The 24,851-nt window shown below is 45.5% G+C and overlaps 3 protein-coding genes across 4 annotated transcripts; 2 read left to right on the top strand and 1 right to left on the bottom strand.

Annotated features, from left to right (window-relative positions):
* The first annotated feature begins 345 nt into the window (after positions 1 to 345).
* On the top strand, positions 346 to 3,220 carry LOC133915378 (peroxidase 51-like). The gene is made up of 4 exons (XM_062358521.1): positions 346 to 830; positions 983 to 1,183; positions 1,343 to 1,508; positions 2,596 to 3,220. The coding sequence occupies exons 1-4, from the start codon at positions 612 to 614 to the stop codon at positions 2,991 to 2,993; spliced, it is 984 nt and encodes a 327-aa protein (XP_062214505.1). The 5' UTR covers positions 346 to 611; the 3' UTR covers positions 2,994 to 3,220.
* A 15,561-nt stretch (positions 3,221 to 18,781) lies between these two features.
* Positions 18,782 to 19,812, top strand: LOC133915377 (uncharacterized). The gene is made up of 2 exons (XM_062358520.1): positions 18,782 to 19,059; positions 19,177 to 19,812. Exons 1-2 carry the CDS (start codon positions 18,978 to 18,980, stop codon positions 19,377 to 19,379), a joined length of 285 nt encoding a protein of 94 aa, XP_062214504.1. The 5' UTR covers positions 18,782 to 18,977; the 3' UTR covers positions 19,380 to 19,812.
* Positions 19,813 to 22,860: 3,048 nt separating this feature from the next.
* LOC133915376 (uncharacterized) lies at positions 22,861 to 24,144 on the bottom strand. Of its 2 annotated transcripts, none has more exons than XM_062358519.1 (2): positions 23,961 to 24,144; positions 22,861 to 23,872 (listed from the first exon to the last, which is right to left on the bottom strand). In XM_062358519.1, the coding sequence occupies exon 2, from the start codon at positions 23,819 to 23,821 to the stop codon at positions 22,913 to 22,915; it is 909 nt and encodes a 302-aa protein (XP_062214503.1). In that variant the 5' UTR covers positions 23,822 to 23,872; positions 23,961 to 24,144; the 3' UTR covers positions 22,861 to 22,912. The 2 variants fall into 2 exon arrangements, with proteins under 2 accessions (XP_062214503.1, XP_062214501.1); XM_062358517.1 differs by having other exon boundaries at positions 23,965 to 24,144.
* Positions 24,145 to 24,851: the final 707 nt, after the last annotated feature.

Below are 24,851 nucleotides of genomic sequence, written 5' to 3'. Positions count from 1 at the left end.
GCCTGACATAGACAGGGGCAGGTGTCCGCGCGGGCTAGATTCCCCCTCCCGTCCTCGCCATCCACCGCTGCGCGTGAGCTCACCGTCGATCACGGCGCGCCGCTGCCTCCGCCTCCTCGCGTATTAACTCGCTCACTCAGAGGACGAGCCGTAGCTCGGTGTGAGCGCTGCCACCGAACTCTAGTCTCATCAGGGTTTATCCTCTTGTTACTTTCAGAATGGTTCCTGAGCGCAACATAGGGTCACATAGGACATGCACACATATACGTGTTAGCTAGTATATACATATTCGTACATTAAATGTTTAAAATCTTTAATATGTATTTAACGTGTGATTAGAATACACACGTTCGCTCACTCTCTCGCAACTTCCCTGCTCCGAGGAAACTTCGCTTCTACTGCGTCGCATCACTTCAGCTCGATGACAACCACACCACGCCACCACTACCTGCCACAGCTCAACGCTCGACAGCCTCATCATCACTAACAGTACACCAGCCGCGCGCTGGTGCGATAAGCCGCAGCGCGCGAGAGCGAGACAGACAGGGGCGAGCTAGCTTTGCGTAGCCGGTGGAAAGGCGAAGAGCAGAGGAGAGCGCGCGGCGGCTAGCATGGGGGTCGGGATCAGGATCCTGGTGGCGTTCTTGGCGCTCGCGGCCGCCGGCGTCGTCACGACGCGGTGCGCCGCGCAGCTCCGGCAGGACTACTACGCCGCGGTGTGCCCCAGCGTGGAGAGCATCGTGCGCGACGCCGTGTCCAAGAAGGTCCAGGAGACGCCCATCGCCGTGGGCGCCACGCTGCGCCTCTTCTTTCACGACTGCTTCGTCGAGGTCCGTTTGCCATCTGCCTGCCCAAACTTTTTATTCAAGTATGAAGAGGAAAATCAAGATACAGTGAACTAGTGTCACAGAGGGAATCGATCGAGACAGTGTGCTTGGTTGCATCTGCACTTAACTGCGCGGCATGTGACCGTGACCTGCAGGGATGTGACGCGTCGGTGATCATGGTGTCGACGGGTAACAACACGGCGGAGAAGGACCACCCGAGCAACCTCTCCCTAGCCGGCGACGGCTTCGACACGGTCATCAAGGCGAAGGCGGCCGTCGACGCCGTGCCGCAGTGCACGAACCAGGTGTCGTGCGCGGACATCCTCGCCATGGCCACCCGAGATGTCATTGCCCTGGTACGTACGCGCGCGAATTAAACTAACCTTTCCACCGAAATCTAGTACTTCTAGCAGTATCGATCCCTAAAGTTTCCGAATTTCCGAGGATTCTCTCTCTGAAAGTGTAAAGGGTACAGCCTCTGAAATTTATTGCGGCATCAATCTTGATTCGTGCAGGCTGGCGGGCCGTCGTACGCGGTGGAGCTCGGGAGGCTGGACGGGCTGAGCTCGACGTCGACCAGCGTCGACGGGAAGCTGCCGCCGCCGTCGTTCAACCTGGACCAGCTGACGTCGTTGTTCGCCGCGAACAACCTGTCGCAGGCAGACATGATTGCTCTATCTGGTAAGCAAATAATTGAAGATATAGCAACTGCCATCTAAGTTACTCCTCCAACTGCCTTGTTCTCTTTTCAAAAGGAAACCAGTAATATTTACTCCCAACTGCTGTGCTAGTGCTAGTGAAGTACACAGACTCATCAACAACACCTTCAAAATACACACAAATCATTTTTTCTAAAAAATAAACACTTACCTTCGCGTCGAGTAAGACTCAAACTTTACAAACCCTCTAGCTCAGTTCCTAGAGACTAGATTTCCATGTTCCGTGTCTTTTAAGTCAAGCAAAGGGCAATTAAAGTTAATAGTACAGCATTTTGTGTGGGCTTGAGAGATTCGTATCACAATAGAAAATGCATTATGCCTATGTTAGAACAGCAGAACTGACCAGCCTATCACAGTAAGCTAATAGTGTTAGAGTGTTTGGCACTGTAGCTGGCCGCTGGATCTGAAACGAGTCAACTGTGGCGACTGGCTGGATAGATAGCTTTGCTTGCACTTGAAAGAAAGGTCAGCTTTGCATTATTGTACTCCATATCCTCCACAGCTTGGCCATAATCCAAGTATCCAACCCTGACCGTTTGCAACGGAGTTACCGTCCAGCTCTATAATTTTGGCTCATTGATAGATACACTACGGCTACGGGCCTGCCAAATGAGTTGTCAAAACAGAACAAAAACTTGTGGGATCCGTGTCACGTAGGGGCTATCATAATCATTCACTCATATTGAGATTTATATTAGAAATATAGATAAAAAATTTATAGATTAGATAAAAAATCAACAAATCGATAAATATCAAATGAGAATAATAGACAAACAAGATAATCTGTGTATCTATACCCACATGTAGAGTTCTCTTTCCCACAACATCTTGTATGAAACCTTTTAAAATGGATAAAAAGGACAAAGCCTGTTTGGATTGCACTATGTACGCAGAAACTCCAATAAATAATAGCGTGAAATTTCATGTTCCTTTTTTTTAAAAAAAAATCGTCTGTTCCAAACGGGATCGGGCAGCCGCGCATTCAAGGTTCTGCCTGGGAAGTGAGAGCTCACTCAAATAACGTGTTGTTTTGTTTCTCTTGCTTGCAGCGGCGCACACGGTGGGGTTCGCGCACTGCAGCACGTTCTCGGACCGCATCCAGCCGGCGTCGGTGGACCCGACGATGGACGCCGGGTACGCGTCGGAGCTGCAAGCGGCGTGCCCCGCCGGCGTGGACCCGAACGTCGCGCTGGAGATCGACCCCATCACCCCGCACGCCTTCGACAACCAGTACTTCGTCAACCTGGTGAACGGGAGGGGCCTCTTCACCTCCGACCAGGTGCTCTACTCCGACACCCGCTCGCAACCCACCGTCGTCGCCTGGTCGCAGAACAGCTCCGACTTCGAGCAGGCCTTCGTCGCCGCCATGACCAACCTCGGCCGCGTGGGCGTCAAGACCGACCCGTCCCAGGGCAACATACGCCGCGACTGCGCGTTCCTCAACTGATCCTCCGATCCATGCGCGTGTCTCTGAACTCTGAACTCCGCAGCGTAGCAGTAACAACATGCTATCTCAATTGTTCATAGTTGGTTGGTAACTTGGCGCCGGTTATGAAGCTGAAGTTACACATAGACATTAGAGTACAAGTTTAATCATAAGCCTAGTGTCAAAAAGATTTGTTTGATCGATAGTGGTGGAGTATTAATTGGGCACTCATGTTCAAAATTTTTTTCGTCAATTCGGACACCTGAATCTAAATCGGATTTTGATGTTTCACGGGCGTGAAACTTGAGTTGAATTAAAGTAAACTTGAATATAAATAATTACACGGAAACATTGAGCTTTATTAATTCAAACTTGAATTCATAAAGTACCTCTCCTTACACATGTTACTCTACAAATACACACGCTATCTGACTAGTCTTAATTGTCTGGCGATTGTGTTCTCTTGATTTCAAGGGTTTCACGAAGCACTCTGGTTAATTACACCCATCCTCAGGATACCTCCGATTAAGTTGCACTAGTGGTTGTCATCTTGAGATCATCTCTGAGTCCGTAAGGCTAAAAGCGCACACACACAAACAAGAAAACGTGATGGTGTTAGAAAACAGAAAGGATGGTCTCAGCATTACATCATCAACCGTAGGCAACCTGGTGCATCATCGTTCACATATCGAACTCAATAAAGTGAAAGGCAACGGAGGTAAGTTAGGAGCACGACACCATACGTAGCTTCAGCCGGAGGCTGCGACTGAGAGCATGATGTTGTGCTTAGCTCTCTAATTCCCTCAAACTTTGAAATAATCCTGCAGCGAAGAAACTTTAAGAGAGAGAGGGGCATTGCACCTTCAGCCGCCAACAGCACATCCCACTAGGACACACGAAGGTATAACTCAACAGACATCAGTGTGACACCTTTCTTTTTGTTTCAATTCGGCCCAGCCCGTGCTCATGTGCGCGTGGCTCACCTCGCTCTTGGACCGCGCCCGGTCAGCTCACGGTCACTGACTACCTCTCTCTGATGCGCGGGCCCCAGCTGTCATCCCCGACCTCCCACTCTCCACCCACTCCGCCCAAAACCGCCGCCACGACGTCCCGCACAACTCAGCGTGCGCGCTCCTCCCCCTGTCACCGCAACTGCCCGCTCCCCTACCACTATAAAGCATCCCCACGGTCCGATACCGCCTCCGTTCGAAGCTCCTGCTTGCCCTCTCCTTGCAAACGCCATTGTGAAAGCACCCAAGCTTCATGTCCAAGTTGGCCCCGACGCGCCCGAGCTCGCCAATGGCTTCGCGCACCCACATGGACTCTGTTTCGCCGTTCCCCACAACCGGAGCACTTCCTCCTACGTGCACTGACCCCGTTACCCTTCCCCCACCGTCATCGGCCTTCCCTGAGCCCTCTCCGGTCTGCGCGCACCCATAGTGAGGTTCCCCTCGCGCTCGTCTTTTGATTGCACCGCTCCTCATCCTTTTCTGTGCACCGTAACCCCGTTTCGTGTTACTCTGGCGAAGTTCCGAGCCACGTATGCTCATAATCTCAGTCAGATTATGCAGTCCACGTCAGCGCCACGTATCGCCCATGTAAACAACCAAGCCCAGTCAGCATTAGGATTTTTATTTAATTTCTTAAATTAATTATGACGTCATGCTGATGCAATAATTTAGGTTTTGTAATTAAAATTTATATGTTAATTCTTTTAATTAGGTAATTTTGCATCTAGGTCCCTAGACTTTTTAGTTTAAAAAAACCCTATCAGCTATTGTTTTTACATTTAGCCCCTTATAGTTTTATTTATATATATAGGCCCTAAATTTTTATGTTTTTTACAAAGAAGCCCATAAACCTTTACCTTTTACATATAAGTCCCTAAAATTTTACAAATAAGTCCCTAAATCTTTCTATTTTTACCAAATAATCCCTGTAAGAAGACCTATGTAGCTTAAAAGCCTTATACCCTTTTCATTATATATCCATTTAGACGATTCTTGTGCTCACATGATCGTAGTAAACTGTTATATCTTTTTTAGTCCCAAGTTAGAATGATTTAGTTGCAGTAAACCAAAGTCAAATATTCCTTATCTTAAACCTTCATGTCATGCTTTCCTACACTTATTGGGTACTCTATGTACTTGCATTTTTCTTTTCCTTTCCCCTGCCACGCCAATTGCTGTTCAGACCTTGGTGATGAAGTGAAGTTCTAGAAAATCTTGTTCTAGGCTGACACTCCCCTGAACAATGCATGCGACTGATGTAAGACCCGCTATCGCTTGAGGCTTATCTTAGTGTTTTCTTTAAGACCTATATATCCTTTTGTAATGAATTATATCATTATATAATGACACTGTAATGATTTCACTTATGACATCACCGTATGTATAGAACTTGATCCTAACATACATGTGGAATGCATCTGGTTTGTTCTTTTGAAACCAGGTGTGATGAAGATGGTATCATAGCCGTGTTGACCGTAGGACGCAAGCCTAGCTAGAGATGATCACTATTTATGACCTATTTTTAACAAAATTAATTTTTGACGATCTTTATTTACCTGTTTCGATTATGCTCTCTTTTCTATTGCTGTTGTTTATAGAATTTTGTAAAATCGTTACTAACACATCTCTCTCATTCAAAATTTTTAGATGACCCGCACGAAGCAGACGCCCCGCAAGCATACTGGTGATATCATTCCTGCTATAGCTTCCGCAAAGATCACCGAGGTTTTCCAACTACCTGCAGAGTTTCACTCTTCAGGACTTCAGGCAGGGGAGTTCCCTCACAAGCTTGGGATGATCTTCAAGGGTTTGGGCTACCAAGAGGCTCCGATCTACAAGAGGACTTCAGGCAGGGGAGTTCCCTCGCAAGCTTGGGATGATCTTCAAGGGTTTGGGCTACCAAGAGGCTCCGATCTACAAGGGGATCAGGACCTCGCTTGACGACCACGACTTCGGTTGGATGGTGAAAGTGACCATCTTTGAGAAGTGCCTAGACAACGACATCCGCAAGGTGTATAGGATCCACTCATCCCTCACCCCGAGAAACCTTTGTAGCTAGGATCTACGATGCTGCTCACCATACGCCCTCAGTCCTTTACGCAGAGTACCACAGCATACTTCAAACCACGTCGTACAGCTTCTACCCGAAACGTAGGAGTGATAGCTTGGAGGTCACCTTTGCCTCGACCAATAGGGAGGGTGACGCTAGGCTAGTAGAGCAGGTTCGCCTCACTGACACCCTGGCCCAGGAGCTAGACATAGCCCTTCATGAGCTGGATGACTTGCAACTGAGGCTCACCTAGGCAGAGGAGAGGATATGCACTCTCCATGCTAGGATGGGTGACGACTCAAAGGAGGACCCTGAGGAGAGACCCGAGTCGGAGCTACCCCACTCTTCCTCCAGCAAGAGGCTCTGTCCGGATGCCACTATGCGCTTTTCTCTGCAGAACCTTCATAAGAGTGGTAGCAGTTCTTAAACTAGTAGTTTACCCAAAATAAATGACTCTAATACGACACTAAACTGCTGTTTGGGTAAAATACTAGTTAAAGAACCGCAGCCACTCTCAGGAAGGTTCTGATCATCGATCATTCGATCCCTCATCTTTACCACTCAGAGGGTAGCAAGAGGATGAACTGAGCTTGACACAGCAGCGGCCTGAGACAATGGCGACACGGCGGCCCGGAAATACACAGAGGAAGGAGAGCCGACAGCGAACCTTGGTCAACAGCAGCGGCAACAAATACACACGCACACGCATGACCGAGCTTCAGATCACGGCAAGCTCTACGCCGGCACACACATGTTGATCAATATGCCCCTTGAAATCGCAGGGCATAACGAAACAACTCCGCTGATGAACAAACGGAGTTGCCCCCGATGCTCCGAAAGCACTCGATCCCTCCCCAGAGGCACTATCCAAGGTACGGACGAGGCCTCCTCCGGCCTCGGGCCATCATACCTATACACGCAGATCAGACTCCGGTTATAATTCAAAGGTACAAATATTCCAGAAACAACACAGGTAAACCACATGAAGACAGGCACGGTTCCATCAAATAAAGGAAAGATTATATACATAAAGCAGAAGGAGGCAGTCAACATGCTAGAACTTGACCCCCTCCCCGGAAAAGAAAAGAAAATAAAGACAGCCCACGGTAGAGCTACACCTCCAGGGCATCCACGCTCGGCTCCGGTGGGGCAACAACGCCAGACAAAGCTTCCCTATAGGGCCGCCGCGAAGTGCCCGTAGACTCCGAGTGAAGGACCGGACCTCCCAAAAAAGAACTCAGGTGAAGGCCCCCTGAGGAGCACCCAGAGTTCCCTGACCGGCCATGAAGCGTAATGTCACGCTCCGACCATGCTTCGTCCATACGCCGCGATGGAAGGTGAAAGCCGCGGCACGGCGGCGGACTCCCTCTTCGGGCGGTGGCGGTGGCGATGGCGATGGCAGAGCCTCGCCCGCTCTCCCATCTGCCAGGGGCAGCGGCAGCACAGCTCCGCCCGCTCTTCTCTTCAAGGGGCGGCAGCAGCACAGGCGCACGGCAACGGGACTGGGCGCGGCAACAGGCAGGAGCTTCCCCCCCCCCCCCCTCTGTCCGGCGGTGGGCCGCCGCAACAGGAACGGCGGCTCGCAGAACCTCGGCGCGGGCGACAGCAGGCAGGGGCTCCGCTCCTTTCTTCCAATCGCACCTCGGGTGGCAGCGAGGGCGGCAGGGCCTCCGGCCTCTTCTCTCCGTGCCCCCTGGACGCGGCTTCGGCCTCCCTTATATAGACGGTGGCTGGGATCCCCTAGAGGATGGATTACTCTAATCCGTTGGGATTACGAGGATATTGCGGCGGCCGGAGCCCCATCCAATTCGGTTGGGGATTGAATCGGATTTGATTGGATATAGACGCAGGATTCAGCGGTGGTTCTGTTGGAGATAGAGGGAGAGGAGATAAGCTCCCGGAGAGAAGCGGCAGCTGGAAGAAGACCACCCAGCGCCTCGGGCCCGTGCGAGAGAAATAGAGAGGAGGAGGACCGGCTTGGGCCGAAGCTGCCGAGCAAGGCCAGCTCGGGCTGAGCTGCAGAGAGGGCGCAGCCATGGGCCAGGCTGGGCTACTGCAGCCCAGTGAGAACAAAAAAAAAACCGGAGCGGGACGGTGACTTGGGCTGAAAAGAGAAAGGGAGGCCATGATGGAAGCCCAGCCGAGGAAGTGGCCTTTGCTTCCCCCTCCTCCACCTACTTCTTCGCCTTTTTATTTTTTCTTCATGTGTATATATATGTATAGATACATACATATATATGTGCATGTTAAGCATACACATGACAAAATGTCGTCATACATTCAAGTTGTATTTCATATGCCTAAATTTCTTTGCTGAATTAGACACCCGAATCCGAATCGAATCCCAACATCCGTGTCTATGTATGTGTCCAGGTAACACTGGTGATAGCGCAAATGCATTGTCTTCTTTTGTGTTGAGCCTCGGAGCAGAATTCAAATTGAACTTTTTCCTCTTCTATCTGTGGATGTTGAGGCTGGATCTGGATTTAAACAGAGTGAAAATTAAGTTCTGCTGCTCCTTCTATCTCCTTTTACTTTTGCTTCATCGCCTCATGTTCTGTCCTTGTTAGCGTAATCAGTGCCTTGTGAAAAGCTAATCTCTCTTAGAAATATTAGCTGAACATCCATCTCACAGCTGACCAGGCTTGCAGTGATCGTCGTACTTACTAGCTTTTGTAATTGCGATGTTAGTGTGAAACAATCCTTCTTGTGTTCAAGGTCCAGGAATAGCACTCCGGAGTACGAAATTCAGGTGGGAACGTATGCTTGATCCGGACAGGCGACAACTAGAGCAGAACAATTATTCCTGGGTGGATCCACCAAGGGTGCACAATCGTGTGGAAGTGACTTTCCTGTGGACTTCTCCGGTACAAGGATGCTGCATAGAACAAAGCCATATTCAACTCCAAGAAATCTTAGCTGTAACAAAACGCGGAAAGCAATGCAAATTTTCTAAACTAAAACCCCAAATGGTACTGAAACTATCGCATCAACGACCATTAGCCGGATAGATATGTCAGCAATATTTTTTTTTTTACAACGGACTCTCTTTACCCGGGTCTTCATTGAAGGTCTTCACCATCGAGCGCTGTCATCGTGCTTGTCAGCAACATTCTCTATCAATTCAAAGATCACGAGGATATATGCAAGCAGCGATATCTTTTTTTTTTGGTCATTAGCTACAAGAAATTACTATTCTATATTGACTCCCATCGACATGACATTCACGACACCATACAGCAGGAATTAGCTAAAGCATGAATAAGGTTAACTATCGTCACAAACGAAAAGCAACCAAGAAGAACAAAAATGGTGGCGAAAAAAAGCACAGAGAGAACATTCATTCACTTCAGTCAGTGGGCGCGCCAACAATTTGAGAAATTGGTCAAATGATCACGCAAAGTCGATCGTCAACATCAATCTCCACCCGGGCGGCCTTAATCCAGGTCTCTTTCCAAACAAGAGTATTTTTACGGTGCACTAGAATAAATATATGCTGACTATTTTCTTTATCCGACAGTTCATATTTATAACATGATACTGTTCTTCTCACCGGTATCATTGGTATTATTTGAGAGTATTATTAGTATCATAGGGATAGAATTGAAAAATAAAAAAAACATATTACTAATTATTTGCATCTCTTTTACCTAAGTTATACATTTTAACCTCTTTTCTTAATTTTTTTTAATCCATTCCGCTAAGGTTCGTTTTCTTGTCCCTTCGGTTTGCTGTTTGCCTCACGCGTGAAATAAGCCACTCGTACCTGAACTCCACGTCCGGCGAGTCCAGTATGCACTTCACCGGCTTCCGCGAGCAGAAGGCGCCGAACCGGCCGCACCCGCACACCCTGAGCACCACAGCGTCGCGGCCGCCGCCATTCACGGCGCACTCCTCCACGGCGCCACCGGCGTTGAACATGTCGAGCAATCCGATTGGCGCGAACGAGACGTCCAGCGCGACGGCGTGCGGATGGGGCAGACGTGGAACAGCTCGTACTCGATCGCCCCGAGAGTCACCGGCAGTGCGGTGCCACGAGGCAGCCGGACGAGCTCCATGGGTGGACGATGAAAGGTTAACAACGAAAGACCTAATTATCCTTAGGGGTATATGTGGCTTATTTCACAATTAACAAGATAATTACTAAGTTATCCTAGGTAATCGATGATTAGATAAAATCTACCATACCTTTCATCAACAAGTATCGTAGTGTACCATAAAGACCGTCAACGGGAGACTGCCTACCACTAGTGGCATTCACTCGGAGCCAGCATTTGGTCAGTGGTGACATCTGAATGTCCAAGCAGAATGCCGTGAAGCCGCGCAAACAGCATACATGCTCAGATATATGAGAATCTTCCATCAGAGCTCGAGGGCGATCAGGATAGGATAACTGCTGCGTTCGTAACTCGAAGCGCTCGCATGGATCCCATTGCTAGATTGCAATTCAAAGATCCTGCGTGACAGATGGACACAGCCCTTCTCGTCATCTTGCGTCGCCCATTTGCAGGTATGAGACCTGACAAACCAGCGTTAGAAACTTAGTTGAGGTCAGGTCACTAGGACAGCGGGACTCAGTTGCCGAATGCATCATTACAAGGACGAGCCTCATTACAAGGACGAGCCGATGAGGCCGTCCAACTAGTGGGGTATGACTGTTCACATACGCAGAAAGACCGAGAACACGCGCAGGGAGATGGCGTGACGCCGACGCGGACATGGTGCGTCCAAGACGGACTCACCTCCGCAACAATTGTCAAGCTTTGCCCTGAGGTAAACGCAACAAACCCAGCTGCAAGCTCGTGAAGTGACAGCCGGTGCCGCTGTGCATGCACGAAGCCAGCCAGCCGCACAGCAACAGTGCCATGTATGCACGTTCACATCGGGGAGTGCGACGCCTGAGGGCGACAGGCACTCGGTGCAACTGGCCAAGTGACCGCGCAAACGACGCACTCAAGAAAAGGGTGAATGGGAGTAGTACGGCTGTGCAAGTAGTACTAGGATCAGCCGAGCTTTTTCTTGCTTTTTTCTAGACGAATCTTCTTATCCGGTTTTTATTGGAGGTCACTGTAGAGATGTGCGGGACAGAGGATCGAACTTCTGCCGGCTCGGGCTCACCTTGAGTCGTTGCCATTGGGATAGCCTATTCACAGAGCTTGCAAGTTGCAACACAGACACCTGAGAAATCAGATACTCCAACAGCAGTGGCGGCATACTGGCATTTTCCATGGCCTGTAGTAAATCATGTTTGTTTTTCTTGAAAAGAAGGTGAAGATCCGTACTGATACGTCGTACATGTTATGAGGCCACATCCTCATAACAGCCTTAGACGATCAACATAAGTAAAAATATATACATCGTCATTTTTCAACTACAAGATTGACACGTACATACACACCACTACGTACTCATGCCACACTTATATAATTGTAAGTGCACCACCTATCATATATTTATAAATAAAATTATTAAAAACACTCATCTATATTAGTGTATGTAAATTATGGACACCATAAATTAAAGTTACGCTTGCAGCATCTAGCTAGTAATGAGCTCGTGTCTTTTCTCCCAATCGATTTAATGTGACAGTTCGCAAAAATACTACTACTAGCTAGGAAGCAATAAGCATGATTAGTTACCAATGAACCCCTCGCATAAAAAGAAAAAGTTACCGGGGAACGTCAGCTGACCAAGGGGGTTACATTGGTCATCTCAGCAAGTCGGCTCAGGTATTCTTATGTAATAGCATCATGGATTCATGCTCCGACCCTTTTCCAATTTCGTTGGGTTCCTCGTGGGTATGTGGTTGCATCGCGCACATGGTGCAGCCGTACATAAAGGTCAACGCCGGAATGAAAGCAAGCAGGCCCTAAAGTCTGGCGAGACATGATGTTGGAACATGAGCCGGCGATGCAAGTTGACCACTAACAGAGAAGGCAAAATCCTCTCACTGCCCAACATGCCGGTTTCCATTGATTCTGCGGAGTTCTTGACAAAAATGTTCAGCAAACTCCTAACGGCTCTACAACGGGCTATCCCTGTTACAGCTCACTTGCAGGACGATCTGGAACGGAAGGAACGCCTGAGTCTTCAGGCACGAAGTTTTAAATTTTGAGAAATTCAGTTGTAACGTGTTTTGATTTATATATAACGAGTGATTGATAAGTTTGTTATTTTGACCTGATTATTTGTTGGATTGTATAAACTTGTCTATGTGAGGTAATCATGATCATGACTAGCTAAAGTTGGAGAAAAAAATAGAGTTGACGTTTTTGTCTATAAGTTCAGAAAAATTGTACACGCTGGATGATATGATGCTGGGATATTTGAACGCAACGGATGGTCCGGTGCTCAGAAACTTTTCTAGTCGGAGCATTTCAAGCCAAAGACAAAAATTAAAGTGAACACTGGAAGGTCCGATGACAAAGTGAAATGAACGCCAGAGCTTTTTTCAGAGATGTTGCAAACTATCTCTGGTGGACTTGTACTTGCCGGATGGTCCGGCGATTAAAGGGATGAACGCCGGATGCTTCGCCGAAGTATTTCTTGCAGAGAGGTTGCAAGATGGTCGGTCCAAAGAAAAAGTACATGCCGGATGGTCCGACGATGAGATGATGAACACGCTGGAGAATTTTTTGCAGAGAGGTTGCAAGATGGCTGATCTGTTGGATTGAACAGGTCGGATGATCTGGCACTGAGCAGGTGACAATACAGGAACATCCGGCATTCACGTTTTTTGTCTAATGTTTCTTTCAATAGAGATTTTGATTTCTTCTAACTAGATATCGAGTTGGAGATATGTGTTTGCTTGTCTTGTGTTATGTAGGTGATGGATACACTTTGGCGGCCGATGGTGGGATGATCGTGGCCAAGTGTGGTGTTTGATGCCAGACAATCGAGGAGGCTAGGTGGAGTCTCAAGGTTAGTGTTGGACGATCGAGCGGGCCGGACGGAGTCAAGGGTGGTCCTAAACTGTTGAAAGTGTATCTAGCCCTTATGCGTGATTTTAGTAATTAATGACAATACATATAGACTAACAATGGTGTTGATTTTGTTAGTAGGTTGTTCTATAGGTAATGTATTGAGAGATATGTATGAGCACTAGGTGAATGGAGAGATTGAAAATGCATCAAGATGAATTAGCTCTAAGTGATGCTCGGGTAAGTGATGCCAATACTTATGGACAAACAATTGTGTTAAGAATTGTTATTAGATTATTCCATATGAGATGCATAAATGATGAATCATGAATTCCCTGAGAAATGCTATGAGAACAAAAGAAATGCATTGTTGTCATTGAGCTCTTAGTGATGCTTATAAGGAGAAGGAAAAGCTCAATAAGATTGGCAATAAATTTGAAGACTAAGTTACCTGTGGAGATCAAGTAACTAAAGGTATGACATTGTCAACTAAAGTAACTAATCCATGTACTATGTGCTTAAGAATGAGTAGGGTTATATTCTATATAAAGATTGATAATATTTATGAAGGCTAATAAGTTATATGTGGAGATCAAGTAACTTAAGGTACAAAATTTTTCAATTAGGTTTTATAGACTAACTCATGTGTTTTGTGCTTGAGAGTGAGTTAGGGTTAGAATCTATAAGAAGGTATATGTTGAATTGGAATCATATATGCCAAGAGTGAAGAATAAGAGTGGACTCCATATTTAATAAAGTGAATTCTTGAAGATATCGAATACAAAATGGTTTTCTATGGCAAGACGGTGAAGGGCAAGTAAGACTCGGCTGCGATGGACCATCCAGTGGTGAAGGACAAGCAAATGGCTTGGCGCTGAAGGACCAAGACGGTGGTGAAGAGCGAGTGAAGGCTTTGCACCAATGGACCGTGTGAGATCATGGGAAGTTATAAGTGATTTGCATCAATCATATGAAGAATCAATAAGAGATGGAGTGGAGAATATATGAAATTTGGCAAACCTTAATGTTTGAATGAAAGAAGCGGTATTTGAAAATTATTCAAAGGCTCAAAGTGGTTCAAACGAGTTTTATCTTTAAATTTGAGTATATGTATGCCGCACTATTAAGAGAGATGCAATATAGAGCTAATTATCATGTCTCAGTGCTCAAGAGTTTCTAACCAAACCCAAGTGAGAGTTCTTTTTAGAAATCCCGATGCGGAAAGTGTGGAAGTGTCTGAACTTAGTTTCGAAGTGTTACTAATTTGATCCAATATGTTTGAGGTCATGAATTCAGTTGGGATGTGTAGCCCTCTGAATAAGCTTTTCATAGAGTCAAAAATCGTCAAAATCGAATTTCGGGGTCAAAAGTTATCGCCGTTTTTAGAGTGATAGCTGTGCTGAACCTGAATACTTTGTGTTGATCAGATTCTTCGGGTTGTCCGAGGGGAAGTCTCGGTTTGGGGCTATTTAGTTCACCTAGAGTCTCCGGGTTGAGTTCCAGTCAAGGTTCTCAGTTAAGCGTTCTTGTGCCAACTCAGAGTCTTCGGGTTGACCCGAAGACCCCATGTCAGTAAAATAAGTGTTGTAATGACTAGTTTTTGGGGTTGGGTATTTATACCCCTTCACCTCCATCCTTTGGAGCTGCTGCAAGGGAAGACAAGAAAAACCTTTTAGAGCCAAAAGAACTCCTTCCCACTCCATTTTAGTGAGAGATTTTAGAAGAAAAGTGAGTTGGGTTGAGAGATTGAAAGATTGAGTGCAAGTGAGCTAAAATCCATTCTTGAGCACTTGAGTTTATCGGCAAGAAGTTTGTGAAGTATTTGTTACTCTTAGAGGTGAAGCCTCCTAGCTGACTAGGTGTTGCTCGGTGAGCTCACGTGCGTGTGGTGAGCCACGAGAAAGTTTGTGAAGGTCGATCTTACCTCCGCAAGGGAAGATATAAAGCTAGTGGATCGAGGAAAGCAGTTTAAAGAAACCCGGCTCATTGGAGCTTTCTCAACGGAGACATAGGACTCATGGTGTTGAATTCGAACTTCGGGAAACAAATCTTTGTGTCTCCACTTCGGTTTGTATATATTTGAGTTCTTGCTCAATATTTGTGCATATTGCTCAATCTACTCGTTTGTGTGTTTTTGATTGTAGATTCTCCGTGTATCTACTTGGAATCATAAATTGGAACGCATGACTTCATTTGGTTTAAGCTAGAACTCTTTAGACGCTGTTTAATTTTAGTTTCGAGCTCATTTCTGTATAGACCCTGAAGATTCCGGATTTACCTAGAGGTTCTGTAACTGTACAACCCGGATACTTTGGTGAATAGTATTTTTAGGGTTTTTCAATTAATATTTTCTTGCATATCTTTTGCTAGAATTGAATAATTTTTATCACTCTAGGATTGTAACTTTCATACTTATTTAGGGTAATTGTGCACTAGTTGAGCCTAGCATATTTAGGATTTTTATTTGTGAAAAATCTATTAGTTTATTTTTCGTTGCAAGTTTAGACCAACGGTAAAAGGGGACAAATTTTTAGAAAAATTCTATTCACCTATATCTAGGCGACATCATTGTCCTTTCAGCTATGCATATGGAGAGCAAGCAAAGTATGAGAAGATGGATGGAGATAACGTGTTCACAAAGTCAAGCAAAGAGGATGTCGGTGCAAAGTAACAAGGCGGCCCTAGGGATCGGAAGCGGGAGAGACTTACCGATGGTCAAGATCGCAAGACAGAGTACACGTATCAACATCAGGATGCTTGCTTGAGGGGAAAGCAAGTGGTTGTGAGTCACGTTTTGATAAGCGTGCAAGACAGTTTTACGATTTGGCCTCAAAATCATGGAAGGATGGAGTGCATGTGGCATCATTGTGAAGCTTGTGTCAAGGCGAAGCTAAGTCGTAAAGTGTACTATAAGATAGGAGTGTACTACAAGATAGGAGTATTTTGCGAATAAGTAAACTTAGCATAAAAAAAGCTCCCAAAGCCTATAAATCTGGTAGGGTTGTTGAGAGGAGGTGTGCCAGCCATTTGAGTTTGAGTGCTATGGTTTTTGAGCTTGCCTATATATTAGGTGAGAGTTTTTTGTGAACAAAATATTTTGCAATCTGTCAAAAATAGTTCTGACCTATGCAAGTAATAAAGATTAAGTTTTCAATCATGCTTGTGTTCATCTCCTTTTAGTTTTCTTCTATTGGCTCCGTTGCTTCATTGCGAGTTTTTCAGTTTTTATTGCAATTTTTGTTTTTGCTTAAGGGTTAAAATTTTATCTCCTGTTGAAGTTGTTCTTTTTATGCTAAAGGCATAAAATTCACATACAAATATATATAAGTGAGCCTTAAATTTTCTTACCTCTAAATTATTAACTTGAAGAGATGGGTCTAACTTACATCCCTAGAGAGGCTAAAGGAAGAAGATGGATAACAAATGTGAATAAATTATTCAGAATTTAGAAGTTTTTATTAGATAAAAATAGATTAGGGGAAAGAGATGATACGGGAATCAACACGGCTAATTTCCAGCCATGCATGCATTGGTCTTTTGGCATGCACATCCTAATAAGGAAGAGAAATTCTATAATTCGTCATTGAATAACTACCGATTCTACAATTCACCATCGAATAAATTCTGTTTACTTTTATATCATCGAATAAATGTTTCAGTTCCTTATATGTCATCGGCTTCCGATACTACCCTCCGTTGTACTGTTCAGCTCATTATGAACAGTATCCGAGAGCTATAAAAAGTCACAAAAAATATGTCAATTTTTGTGTACGCTCTATAATTCATAATCAACACATTTTAACTGTATTCACCTAAAAATACTGTATAAAATTCAAACTAAAATTTCTCAAAATGTGCTACTTTTGTAATACTGTGCATTACAAAGAACTCACTTTTTCACCGCGGGAGATAATTTTAGAAATTATTACATCACATTAGAGGAATATTAGTAAATTTTCTCAGATTTTTTTAAATTTTTATGAGGCTTAAAAATTGCAAGAAGTTACAAAAGTAGTACATTTTGAAGAATTTTAGTTTGAATTTTATACAGTATTTTTAGGTGAATACATTTAAAACGGGTTGATTATGAATTATAGAGCGTGCACAAAAATCGACATATTTTTTGTGACTTTTTTTACTCTCGGGTACTGTTTATAATGAGCTGAACAGTATAGCAGATGGTAGTATCGGAAGCCGATGGTATATAAGTAACTGAAATATTTATTCGATGGTATAGAAGTAAACAGAATTTATTCGATAATAAATTATAGAATCGGTAGTTATTCGATGATGAATCATAGAATTTGTCATCTTTATGTTGTTACATTCAGGCCACCACTCATATTAGGTATTTTCCTAATCAGGCCACCACTCATATTAGGCATCCCACGCCTGTCCAGTGTTAATAAACATTCACATGCCTGCATTAATCAAGCCACGTAATTATGCAGCACGACCACCCATTTACACCAGAAACATCACGACAAAGTGAGAAGGCTTTGCATTTTTTCTATTTTGGACCTTGGGTATGAATACAAAGAAGAGGACAAATATGAACACACGAAAAATAGAATTTTATCAAATATAAATGTTTATATTTTTAAACCGTGTATCTAAGCTATGATCCGTTTGCACGGTTGTAATGCTTACATTTTTATCAACAAAATGATATCCATCTTGGTTATATTTTGATGTAATTTTTTGAATAGACACAAATTGCCTACATCAGAATTGAAAAAAATGCTAGACTAACACAATTCAATAATTAAGTGATTTTCTAAAATTGCCTACATTAGAATATTAAAAAATATTCACTTATACAACTCAGTTATTCACCCCCTTTCAATGCATGTCTGTTCATACTCTCTTTACAACATCCAACATCCATATCAGTACTTCACTTTATCAACCCTCAGTCACATAAGCAAGTATTTTAAAGTCATGAGTAAGTTTTTGAAAACTCGTAAGCAAATTATAATGCATTCAGAAACACATTTTATATAAAATTATTGTTAAAAAATATTTTTTAAATATTTTGAAACTTTTATCGCAAGAAATACAAATGTGCAATCGGATTTTAGTTTGGATGCTCAATTTGAAAACTAGGTTTTTTAAATTTTGAAATGGAGTTGTATGTGAAGACCGTGCACAACGGGCAAGTGCAGAACGTGCTGGAGCACTAATGCGCGGGCGGATTGTGTTGAAAACGCGTGAAAACAACCGGATACGCAGCGATGATCGATCCGAGCATTCATGCTGTACGATAAATGTATGCACGTTCAAAATTTAGTTTCTATAATAGAGATTAATCCTCAATTAATTGGTAGTCCAACTAAAAATGCGGTCTCCCTGCCTTGTTTTTGTGGAGATCAAAGAATGGATGAATGACACTTCTGTTGTCGTGTATGACGTCGGTTCGCTCACCAGGTAAGTGACCCTGATTTACAATCTCGTCACTCCGCCACAAGAAAGCATGCACTGTAAACATCAGAACGTGATCGATCACACGCCGCCTGTTGAAAAGGCGAATTTGGAAACCAAGCTTGTCTTCCATTTTCGCGGAGCAGTTTCCACTTTCCAGCTCACGGCGCCCGAGCCGTCGGATCCCTCACGCGGCAGCCCGCCAGGCGCCAGGATCGCGAGGGAACCCGCGCGGAAGCCGCCCGAGCCGGAGACAGCGACCAAACCCGTGCTGCTCGCGCGTCCAAATCGGACGACAGCGCGGCGCCGACTCGGCCGGGGCCCAAAAAACTCCGGATCGCACGCGCATCTCCCTTGTCTCCCCCTCCCGCGCCGCGAGCTCTTCGGCTATAAAAGCTCGCGGCCACGACCGAAACTGACCACGGCTCGGCTCAGCTCAGTCAGCAGGCAGGAGCAGTGTTTTCTTCCTGTTGGGCTTTGGTTCTCTGTTGCGCCGAGGCAACGAGTGACGGAGGATTGGCCGAGGAGAGAGCTAGTGAGAGCTGCAAGGAGGCTCAGCTCCCAAGAGAGTGACGAGAGGAGATAAGTGAATCAGGGGAGGAAGATGTGCATGGACAGAGCTGCCGTGCCGGTGAAGAGGGTCTGGCTCGGCATCGCCGCGCGCCTCGGCCTCCGGCGAAAAACTGGTACGCTAGTTGCCGCTTTGAGTTCCCCGTTGCCTCTGATCTAGTTCGCAGTCGTCGCTGCCGTTTCATACATCTATCGAGCTTGTTTCTGATCGGCGGATCGGTTGATGCATGCAGGCCTGAGGAAGCTGAGGAAGGAGGTGCAGACGTGCGAGTACCGCGACGTGCACGTCATGTGGGAGATGCTGAGGACCACGGACGCGCCGGTGCCGCTGGCGGAGAAAGAGGCCACCGCGGCCGCGGCCGTCGCAGCGGCTGCCGGCGCCAGGAAGAGGAAGAACGCGTGGAGGCGGTTCATCTACTACTGCTGCGCGTTCTGAGCGACCGATCAGCCTGAAGAATGAACGGTCTAAATAGCATTTCTGCTCATCCTAGCTGGTGAAAAATCAAGGCCTGCTAGCTTTCTGGTCTCGACATCTCCTACCTCAGTTCTCGAGCTCGAGTTCGGCTCTAATATATCTCGGCGTCGGCGAGCTTCCAAGGAGCTCATTCGAGACCGTCCCCCGGCGAAGATCGAGAGACCGAGCTCCCCGGCGAGGAGTGAGCGATCGAGGGGCGAGAGAGGATGTGGTACGTAGGCAGAGGTCGGAATAAGTGTGTAGAGAGAAAGAGGATCGCGAGCTGATCATCGAGATGTACAAAAATAACTTCAAAAAGCTTTTTAGTTTTGATTTGCGTCTGTGAAAATTCTCTTCAAAAAAGGGTCTATCTCAGTGGGAAAAAATCCATCTTGTCCGAAATTTTTATTTGGTTCGTTGTCTTGTTCAAAAGCTGTGATAGTTGACGAGAGGAGGGTACAGGTGTACCAGGAGATTCATAGCTAGAGCACAATTGGAATCATCGGAACGAGCTTGCGAAGACGAGGAAAGCACTTACTCCACTAGTCTTCTCCTCAAGAGAAAAAGATAAACTGCTACCCTTGCAGTTGACGTACTTAAGCAGTCAAGGCTCAACCAACGCATGACATACTGGTGTATTGGTGTTTCCTACTTCTAAGCTATGACAGCTTGGGATTAACGTACGCTGTTTTGCGGCAAATCCCTGCCTGGATCCAATAAATATGGAAAGCGAGCTGTTATGCAGAGGTGAAAGAAAACTTAAGCGAAAAAGTTGGAAACGGTAAGTAGCAAATGTCGTCAAGTTTCGAACAAAATTTGCCAGACTAGATTAGCTGTAGTCCTTTCACGCACAGTGTATCACCAAGATGCCAAAATAGGCCTAATTTTCTCAGGAAAAAGGAAAGGAAAGGAAAATGCCAAGTCTTGAAACATTTCACTGCCATTGGAGAATGGTTTGGGGGTGAATAATGTTATTTTTGGTGAAAAAAGGGGACCTAAATCTCTTGAAAGCATGAAACATCAGGCTACGGAGTCACCCGAAAACGCTTGCGCACATGTCATGTTCCCCCGAAAATGATGAACTGAGAAGGGGAGGGGGGAGTTCTCGTGCCATATTCGTTGGATGATGGCGTTTGCATTTCCTCCCAAAATATCGCAGACGTTGCACATGAAAATTTTGAATTTTAATGCAGCTGCTAGCCTGCTACAACATTAGTACTCAATCATATGAAAATGTGAGATACAAAACGACAAGCTATTTGGTTATCCCTGTCTGAATCATACGTTCAGCAGTAGCTTTTCCCCTTTATAAATCAGAGCATCAGAACACGAAGATGTGTCCGATTCCGCTTCTGTAGAAACCCAGAATATTAGTATTTTGTAATCCTGGAGAACAATAAAATACGGACGGTACGACAGAACTGAAGCAAATATCATTGTGCAAGATTCAAGACACCTTTTGCAGCACAGTGCATTGTTAAGTTACTAGAAGTACTATATTCTGTTACAATTTTGATCATCTAAAGGGGTCTCTAATTTTTTTAGAGGTGGGGCAGGAATAAGAGAGAACCCTGAGACAATGCCCACGAATGGCATTAGTCATTTTCACTGCATATAATTATAGAATTACCATGTTCACAATAATGTGTTGTATCGTAATTTTGCTAGTTCACTCACTTGGGAATTGGTGAAAATATCTTCAGTTAACAGTGGAGCAGCACCAGCCAGATTGCAATTAAGAATAGCAGAGCAAAGAGACAAGTATAGATCATATTAGAAATATAGAATCCATCACAGAAAACATCGAGTTGATCGGTAGCAATCGATTGATGGCACTAAAAAGTTCAGCGACAGGGTAAGAAATATAATTGCACGCTACTGAATCTCATTCCCCTGTCCAGGGGTTCGAGCTACAAACCATGAATGACAAGCCCGAAAATATTACAGAAGCACTAGAGCTGGAGAAAATGTTGTTAATAGCCACGGGATTCAGGCAATATCCTCTAAAAACAATTCATACAATTTCATCGACCATATAAGACTTCTAAGGCAGCAACTTGGAGGTGCAGTTGGCATTTCACAGACAATGTAATGCCACTTTGTCAACCAAATTTCATCTCCAGGTGGTGGTCCAACCAGCTTTCCTGTTTTGAGGGGGCAGCATAAATATATGACACTAAAAGAACAAGACGACAACAGGCACAAAGAAACATTTCATATAGGCATAGTAAATCATCAAAGTGTATGAACTGCATTTCTCATGTCAGAAGAATATAATGACAAATTCTGCCAATGACACCGTGCTTTCATTAAACTTCAAGAATAGCAGGTATAGCTTACACCTTACAGTTGTGCCTGGTGTGAATCATGCAGTACGGTTGCTTCAACTGTTTAAAGATAACTAGTTGAACAAAAAAAAACCAACAAAAACATCGAAAAAGGAAAGCCAGAACATAAGCATTAGACTGCATTACCATTCTAAGAGAGTAAATTTATTACGTGAAAGTCACTATATCAGTTTATGAAGGTAAAAGGAAAACTTGGTCAGGACAAGCAATTTGTTATGTAGATATATAAGCACAAAACAAAAGACTTGCCCCAATGCAAATCAAATTAAGGCATACATTGCTGAAAGAACTGATCTGTCTTTCAAGGGGAGAGTGTGACGAAAAATTCACATGAAAGAATAGCAACTCCAGAAAAAAATTAGCATGTTACCACATAACCATTTGAATAGCTCATGGATGATTTGAACCAAGATTTATCGACTGCTCTAGTGAACAAATCAACAACGAATATGAATATCCACCATATTACTTGACATAGAAATAGGACCACAGGAATCAACAAAGATTTTGAATAGTGCAATGCTACTTCAATTGAAACAAAGCCTATATATTTATTCCTAGCAGCATAAACTGTAATTCTGATAAAGTAATGCATGTAAAAAAATTGCATTTGAGTCATAGGAGACATTTGGAAGTCCATAATTAAGCACAATTTATATATTTATTCATGGTAAAAACTTGTACCCCCGTTGCAAGAAGTAGTGTAATAATCTTAATACAATGTACAGGAGCAATGAAGGCATCTCTTATGATCACTGCGAAAAATGATTCCAACTTAGTCTGTAATATGGGAAAAATTGCTCTGTTACAACATCACAACAAATTCCTAGAAGTACTATCCGAACACGTGTTTTGTGCCAAGAATTGTGGGTGTATTTATCAACGAGTTGCTCAGTCTCAACCAGGACATCAATCAGCCAACCCTATTGATTCTCCGATTCATTATTGACTGTTATAATTCCAAATAAAGAGTTCATGCTACACTGTCCATCACAGCTCCCATTGTTTACTTGTTGCGCTTCGGAATTTCTTGCTTCTTCGTACTGCAATCCTCAGATCTTGTGGCCTTGTTGTTGGTTCACCGCTTCATTTACTTCAATGATGCTATGTTCCAACAAACTGCATCTCCTTTTGAAAAGTTGATCAACTATAACAGGGCAATTTGACTCATTCTCCTCCAAGTGACATTGTCTGTATCTTCTCGATCTGTGTAGACCAATTTGCCCCAAGCAAATGTGGATCAGATTGCACAGCAACTGCAAAATCCTGCAACGTTGTGCAATTACCCTGATTTGGTTGTTGCAAGCCATTCTTTCTACCAACAAACTTCTCACCGACCTTACTAATTCGTCTACTGCTAGATCTTACCCTCGACAAATCCAAGCAAGGTTTAATCAACCTTCGCAAAAACTCGTCTAATCCACGATTCAGAGCATCGACGCCCTGCACAGTCACTCCAATGCCATCACTGTGCAACCGCCGCTGCAAACCCTCACACAAAGAACCCGTATCCAGAAAATGGCCAGAATCATAGCATGACACCATCGGATCATCCATCCTCACACCACTCCTCTCTGACACCGAAATCCCCAACGGTGCCGTTATCGGGCTCCGGCTCTGAACACAGGGAGCAGACCGAACCTGCTCCACCTCTTCCCCATCCTCCACAGACACCACCTTCCCGGCTGCTGCCCCTCGCTCCCTCGCCAACTCACCGTCGCCCGAATCCACCACCGCCCCCACATTCCCCACCGTCGGCAGCGCAGCGCCCACGCACTGCCCGCTAGGGGCAGTGGTTGTGCCCGACTGCCCCGTGACCGCCTGCCGGCTCGGCGGGGGCACCCCCGACAGCGCATTGCTTATGATCCCTCTAATTAGGGAGTTGTGCAGCGCGATGTTCTCCCTCCCGATGGTGGCGTAGCAGAGCCGGTCGAACTCCACCTTGGTGAGCTTCAGATTCAGCAGCAGGGTGAGGTGCGCGAAGTACCTGCCGGCGCGCTGCCGGCCCAGCCGCTTCACCAGGCGCTGCTTCAGCTCGGCGACGTCGACGCGCGCCATCTTGCGGCAGGTCGCCATCCCCCGCTCCCGGAATGTGGCCCCTGCGCTGCTCTCGCCCCGGTCAGAACCCTAGCGATGCGAGCCCAGAAACCCAGATCCAATCAACGAGCTGGATGCGAAACAAATCGGAGAAATGGAGCGCAGGGAGGAGCCATACTTACTTCGATCTTCTATTCGGCGAGGAATTCGTCGCTAGGGTTTCATCGTAGCTGCGCGATCGGGAGGGGAATCGGGAGGGGGACAGAGGGAGGGGGAGGACCGGGTGTACGACGAGTCGCGGGCGACGGGAGGGTGCTTGGCTGGGAGGAGTGTCAGTGAGCGCGGGTGTATGGGGTGCGGTGCAGGGAGAGGAGGAGGGCTGGTGTTTGGTTGGTGGTGGTTCATTTGTTTGGTCCGAGAGAGGAAACGGCGGCAGTCAACGGCACGTGCGGATTCGAGGTATGACAACTATAGGTGGGAATGGATTCATGTTGTCCATGATGTTTGGATTTTGTTAGCAATTGAATTATATAGAGTCTATGCAGTTGGATTTGCAATTTTAGTTAGATCAAGTTTAATGATAAACATGGATATTAGATAAAATTTGAATTGAATTTTGAATAGTCCAATAGACATGTACTAGACGTACCTCCCTTCACGTCGACAGGGCTAGAGAACCAGAGCACCGTAGAATTATCAATCAATCACATCTCTCTCTCTCTCTTAACCTTGCTGGCACGAAGCAGAGCTGCTGGACTTGTGAAGTTGCACAGCTGAGTCGCATCGACCTCCAGGCTTGTGGAGCGGAGCCACGTCATCGGGTTTTAGCTCCAACCACTAGGCTTACTCTATGTTGGAATGGCAGGCACTTGCCGTCAGAGCTGCGACAAAACTCGTTGTCTTCGGAGCCATAATGCTGCTCACTCGCCACTAGAGCTACGATGGAGTTCCTCGTCTAAGCCTCTTCAAAAGCATGCGCTTGACCTTGTCGTAAGAATGCGACAAAGCACGTCGCCACCGAAGCTACATTCTCACCATTGTAATCGTGAGCCAGTGTGGGAGGCAGTGA

Source organism: Phragmites australis, chromosome 4 (assembly GCF_958298935.1).
Source record: "Phragmites australis chromosome 4, lpPhrAust1.1, whole genome shotgun sequence".
Classification (NCBI taxonomy): domain Eukaryota; kingdom Viridiplantae; phylum Streptophyta; class Magnoliopsida; order Poales; family Poaceae; genus Phragmites; species Phragmites australis.
This window is presented reverse-complemented; position numbering and strand designations above follow the sequence as displayed.

Excerpts from the sequence above, each read along its gene's own strand:
- LOC133915378 (XM_062358521.1), top strand. The coding sequence starts at position 612 with ATGGGGGTCGGGATCAGGATCCTGGTGGCGTTCTTGGCGCTCGCGGCC. Across the intron at positions 831-982 it reads TTCACGACTGCTTCGTCGAG|GGATGTGACGCGTCGGTGAT; the intron begins GTCCGTTTGCCA and ends CGTGACCTGCAG. Across the intron at positions 1,509-2,595 it reads AGACATGATTGCTCTATCTG|CGGCGCACACGGTGGGGTTC; the intron begins GTAAGCAAATAA and ends TCTTGCTTGCAG.
- LOC133915377 (XM_062358520.1), top strand. The coding sequence starts at position 18,978 with ATGTGCATGGACAGAGCTGCCGTGCCGGTGAAGAGGGTCTGGCTCGGC. Across the intron at positions 19,060-19,176 it reads CGGCCTCCGGCGAAAAACTG|GCCTGAGGAAGCTGAGGAAG; the intron begins GTACGCTAGTTG and ends TGATGCATGCAG.
- LOC133915376 (XM_062358519.1), bottom strand. The coding sequence starts at position 23,821 with ATGGCGACCTGCCGCAAGATGGCGCGCGTCGACGTCGCCGAGCTGAAG.